The sequence below is a fragment of the Budorcas taxicolor genome, chromosome X, assembly GCF_023091745.1.
Source record: "Budorcas taxicolor isolate Tak-1 chromosome X, Takin1.1, whole genome shotgun sequence".
Lineage (NCBI taxonomy): Eukaryota > Metazoa > Chordata > Mammalia > Artiodactyla > Bovidae > Budorcas > Budorcas taxicolor.
This window is the reverse complement of record NC_068935.1, coordinates 118,242,719-118,248,654: the sequence shown is the minus strand read 5'-3', so window position 1 is coordinate 118,248,654 and position 5,936 is coordinate 118,242,719. Positions and strand designations below refer to the sequence as shown.

The 5,936-nt window shown below is 50.9% G+C and overlaps 1 protein-coding gene across 1 annotated transcript; it reads right to left on the bottom strand.

The window, feature by feature from the left end:
- Positions 1 to 299: 299 nt before the first annotated feature.
- LOC128069635 (uncharacterized) lies at positions 300 to 5,479 on the bottom strand. The gene is given in 3 exon segments (XM_052662757.1): positions 300 to 715; positions 718 to 1,441; positions 1,541 to 5,479. Coding segments are annotated over 3 exon segments (5,079 nt in total).
- Positions 5,480 to 5,936: the final 457 nt, after the last annotated feature.

Genomic DNA, 5,936 nt, shown 5'->3' with positions numbered 1-5,936 from the left:
CAGGACTTACAGAAGTAGTCCTGTAGACCCCCCACAAGTCTTCCAGTTGCTCTTTTGGTGGCCAGGACATGCCCAGAACCCGTAAAGTTGGAGGAGACCCTTTGCCCAGGGTACACCCACCACCTCTTTTAGGTCAAAGTACAGATCTGGCCACCAGGTGTTAGGGGGATGTGTTCCTGAGGTTAAGTTAAGTACCTCTCGCGTCAGTCCATTTTGAAGTTTCCAGGTGATCCTGGCCGGCTGGTGCGGGTTTCCATTGGTGGCTCCCAGGTCGAGGAGGATGGTCACCAACAGGAGAATCAGGGTGATTCGTCTGAGTCCTGTCGACGGGTGAACTTCATCTTTAAAGGGTTGGAGGGATGTGGTGTCACCTTCCATTCTCTCTGGGCCTTTTCTTGTTCTTCTGGAGTGGCACAGCGCACGTGGTTACAGCGCACCCAAGGTCCAGTGCCGTCGACCTTCAGGGCAGTAGGGGTAGTAAGAACAATATAAGGGCCCTTCCATCTAGGCTCTAATGTCTTGACTTGATGCCGTTTGACCCAAACCCAGTCCCCTGGACCAATGTTGTGTGAAGGAATTTTTCCGTTCTCTTGGCCTTTACGGATTTCTTTGAGTAAAGTCCAGATGTGCACATGCACCTTGCTTAAGGCCAATAGAGCTTTTTGGAACTGCCACATGAAGGAGGCGGCTGGATTCTTCCCTCGAAGATAGGACACACTGGAGGGGGCCCCCCATAAACAATTTCAAAGGGGGTTAGGTTTAACTTGTAGGGGGTATTACGCACTTGGAAGAGAGCAAAGGGAAGGAGAGTCACCCAGTCCCCACCAGTCTCTATCGCCAGTTTTGCCAAAATTTCTTTTAGAGTCTGATTCATTCTTTCTACCTGTCCTGAGCTCTGGGGATTGTATTCACAATGCAGTTTCCATTTGGTCCCCAGAGCTAAGGCCAGTCCCTGAACAATTTGACTCACAAAAGCAGGTCCATTATCAGAGCCAATGGTCACCGGCAGCCCAAACCTAGGCACTATCTCTTCTAGGAGTTTTTTAGCTACCATTGTTGCTGTTTCCCTCTTAGTGGGATATGCTTCTACCCACCCAGAGAAAGTATCAACCAGAACTAACAGATAATGGTACCCATATTTGCCTGGCCTTACCTCTGTAAAATCTATCTCCCAGTGTTGTCCTGGTCTTTCTCCCCAGTACCTTATACCCGTGTGCTGTCCTTTTCCTGGTCTCATCATCTGGCATGCCTTACAGGCACAGACTATGTCTTTTATAGTTGCCTTTTGTTGGGGAAACCGCAGACACGCTGTCTGTAAGAGTGCTAGAGTCTTTTTTTCTCCCAGATGGGTGGTCTGATGTAGGTGCGTGCAAAGGTGTCGACCCAAGTTAGCCGGAAGCAACAAGTTGTCATTTTGGTCTCGATACCATCCGTCTTTGCCCTCCGGACAGTTGGTATTTTCTTGGATCCAACTTAGATCAGAAGAGGAATACTCGGGGGTTGGGGGCAGGATTCCCATTCCCAGGGGTGGCAATCCCACAGTCAATATGGGGGTTTTACAGTCTCTGAGGGCTGCTTCCTGGGCCGCCACATGGGCAGCACGGTTGCCCCGAGCCTTGATATCTTCTCCTTTTTGGTGTCCTGGGACATGTACTATGGACATGGCTCGGGGTCGGTGGACTGCTGCTAGGAGTCTGCGGATCTCAAGTAGGTTTTTAACTTCTTTTCCCTCTGCTGTCGTAAACCCCCGCTCTCTATATATTGGGCCCTGAATATGCACTGTTCCAAATGCATACCGGCTGTCAGTATAAATGGTGATCTTTTTTCCTTCTGCCTTTTCCAGTGCCTGTATCAAGGCTATTAATTCCGCTTTCTGGGCGGATGTCCCAGAGGGCAGAGCTTCAGCCCAGATGACCCTTCCAGAGTCATCTACAATGGCTGCCCCTGCCCTTCTTTGTCCATCTTTCACAAAACTACTTCCGTCTGTAAACCATACCAGTTCACTGTCTTTTAAGGGCACATCTTTTAGGTCTTTTCGTATGGCCATCACATCGGCCAATATCTCACCACAATCATGGAGGGGGCCGTCTTTCTTTGGGGCGGGCAGGAGAGTGGCCGGGTTCAGGAAGCAGGGCGTCTGAAAGTGTATCCGGGGGGTATCCAGCAGCAAGGCCTGATAATGGGTTAAGCGGGCACTGGAGATCCACTTACCCGGTGGCTGCTTGAGAATCCCTTCAATGGCATGGGGAGTGTAGACCAGGAGCTGTTGTCCATACGTTAACTTGTTGGCATCATGGACCAGGAGAGCAGTGGCTGTGATGATTTGGAGTCAGGGTGGCCACCCCGTGGCCACTGGGTCCAGTCTTTTAGAGAGGTAGGCTACAGGTCGCTTCCAAGGCCCCCATTGCTGCGTCAAGACTCCCTTTCCTACTCCCTGTTTTTCATCCACAAACAGTTGGAAGGGCTTAGATGGGTTAGGGAGAGCAAAGGCCAAGGCTTTCAGCAGAGCCTGCCGAAGTTCTTGAAATGCCTGTCTCATTGGCTCAGTCCAAGTCCAGTTTTTATTCTCCCTGCTCCCTTCATACAATGGCCGGGCCTTTTCAGCAAATCCCAAGATCCACAGCCTGCAATACCCAACAGTCCCAGTAAATTCTCTCACTTGACGAGGAGTTGCTGGCTCAGGGATCTGCAAAATAGTCTCTTTCATAGCCCGTGTCAGCCGTCTCCGCCCCTGCTTTATCTTATATGCTAAGTAGGTGACCTCCTGTCTAGCAATTTGGGCTTTCTTTGCACTAGCCCGGTACCCCAATGTCCCCAAAGTTTGGAGGAGGTTGCCTGTCGCCTCTAGGCATGCCTCCTCGGTAGCAGTGGCTAGCATAAGATCATCCACATACTGCAACAAGACAACGTTGGGGTGATCAGCCCGGTACTCATGGAGGTCTTCGCCCAGAGCCTCATTAAATAGCATTGGTGAGTTTTTGAAGCCCTGCAGGAGGCGAGTCCAGGTTAGTTGTCCTGTAGTCTGGCTGCCCTCTTCGGTCCACTTGAAAGCGAAGATCTCTTGGCTCGAATGGGCCAGCGGCAAACTGAAAAAGGCATCCTTCAAGTCCAGGACCGTATACCAGACATAGTCTGGTGGCAGGCCACTCAAGACGGTGTATGGGTTAGGGACGGTGGGATGAATGTCACTCACCCGTTTGTTGACTTCACGAAGATCTTGGACCTGTCTAAAGTCCATTCCCCCAGGCTTTTTCACAGGTAACAGGATAGTGTTCCATGGAGATTGACACCTTCTGAGAATTCCTACCTTCAAGAGCCGCTGGATATGTGGTGTGATTCCTCGTTGGGCCTCTAGACTCAGGGGGTACTGTTTCACACATACAGGGGTGGCATCTGCTTTCAGTTCAACAATGATGGGCGGTCTCTGTTTGGCTAGTCCTATTCCCACTGTTTCTGCCCAGGCCATAGGATATTTTTGGACCCAAGGCTGCACATTAGGGTCAATAGCCATGGGAGGCCTCGGCTGGTACAGTCTATATTCGTCCCTTAGCGCCAAGGACAAAACCTGTATAGGATGTCTGGTCCCATCCATAACTGATATCCCTCCATGGTCCAAGTGGATTTGAGCATTGACCTTAGATAATAAATCCCTCCCTAGAAAGGGAGCCGGGCATTCTGGTATCACAAGAAATGAGTGAGACACTCGTTGGGCCCCCAAGTCCACCTGACGTTTAGTAGTCCATCCATATCGTTTAGTTCCGGTGGCCCCTTGTACCCAGCTGGTTTTCTTGGACATTGGTCCGTCTTTCCGGTTAAGGACTGAGTATTGGGCCCCTGTGTCCACCATGAAACCAACTGGTTTCCCCTCCACATGTACAGTTACCCAGGACTCGGGGAGGGGGGCTGAGCCCTGACCCCCCTAATCACTATCATTTTCTGCATATAAGATGTGGGCCCCCGGGGAAGGTGCTTCTTCCCTGGTGGGCTTTTCCCCCGGTTTTCTTTTAGGGCACTCTCTTTTCCAGTGTCCTCACTCTTGACAATATGCACATTGGTCCTTTCTTAGTCTCTGTCCAATTTGCTTTCCTTCGTCTCTCGGCCTGACTTCATTAGTTCCCTGAGAATTAGCTCCCTGTCTCATCCCTGCAAGGAATATCTGGGCTAATTCTTTCTGATTTCTGCAGTTTTCCTCGGCCCTGAACTCTCTCTCTTCCCGTCTAACACGTTCTTCTCTTTCCTCTGGAGTTTCCCTATGGTTAAAAACCCTCTCTGCTGCCCTCACCAGGTCTTGTATGGATTGTTCCCCTAACCTCCCTATTTTCTGCAGTTTCTTCCTGATATCTGGGGCTGCCTGATTTACAAATGCTAGCATAACTGCCGCGCATAACTCATCGGCCTGTGGGTCCATGGGGGTATACTGCCTAAAAGCTTCCATTAATCTCTCAAGGAAGGCTGCCGGGCTCTCATTTGGCTCCTGTCTAACCAGATTTGCCTTAGCCAAATTTGTTGGTTTCCTGGCGGCTGCTCGGAGGCCAGCCATGAGAGTCTGGCGGTACACTCGGAGACGCTCCCTACCTTCAGCGCACTCGAAGTCCCATCTGGGCCGCGTCAAGGGGAATCCCTCATCAATCAGATTTGGTTGCATGGTAGGTCTCCCATCTACCCCTGGAACATTTTTCCGTGCTTCCGACAATATCCGTTCGTGTTCCTCTGTGGTGAAAAGCACTTGTAACAGCTGCTGACAATCATCCCAAGTGGGGTTATGGGTGAAAAGAATGGATTCTAAAAAATCAGTGAGGCCCTGAGGCTTTTCTGAGAACGAAGGAGTTTGAGTTTTCCAATTATATAGATTACTAGTGGAAAAGGGCCAGTATTGGTACGTTCGTTCCCCGGCCGGGAGGGCTGGCCCCGCCCGAACAGGAAGTGCCTGAACCGTGGAGGTGGGGGCTTCCGGGTTATTTTTGTCCGCCACATTGGGGACTCCCCTAGTTCTTCCTCGAGTTCCCTGGGCGGGGCCCCCCTCCTGGGTTGGGGCTGAGGGTTCAGTATCCCTTCGCATTCCTCCGGATGAGATCTGAGGTACCTGAGGGGGCAAAGGTGGATGTGCATAGCGGGGTGGGGAGAGATCGGTTTCTAGGTCAATTAGGTTAGGATAGAGTGAGGATTCCCGGAATACCGGCTTCACCCGGCCGTTGCACTCTTTGTGTTCTTCTTCTTTGGATGTTTCCACAAGTACCTGTGGGATAGATGAAGTGGGGGAAGGGGAAGTAAAGGGCTGGGGAATAAAAGGTCTCAGCCAGGCCGGTGGATTTTCCACCAAATCTTGCCAGACCAAAATATAGGGAGTTTGGTCTGGGTGTCCAGACGGGCCAGGAGTGAGCACTTTCTCTCTAATCGCTCGAATAATTGGCAGGCTGAAGGTTCCCTCTCGTGGCCAGCCGACATCAATGGCAGGCCACTCGGTGGAACAGAAAATCATTAGTTTGTTCTTCTTTACTAATACCGATAGATTTCGTGCTCTAGACTTAAAATCAGAAAAGTGGTCAGTCATAAGGGACAAAGGAGTAGAAGTTGCTTGCCCCATGATTACAGAGAAGAACACAGGAGACAAAATGAACACACAAAGAGCAGAGACAATGCTAGCACTCACACAGACACAACAAACAGATAACAAATACACATCGGCCGAGAACACAGCACTAGGTCTTCTTGAGCCCCCCTGAAACTTCCTTTCCCTTAAGGTTATCTTACCAACAAGGTGTCCACAGAGCTGGCCGCCTTCCCAGCATGATGCTGGGCCTCGGCCTTATGCCAGCTAGGTTTACTCCCTTTACAGAGCCAGCTGCCTTCCCAGCACGATGCTGGGCCTCGGCCTTATGCCAGCTAAATCGACCTCTTTCAGGTTAAGGAACCCCTTCTGCTTGGAGGGTGTTATT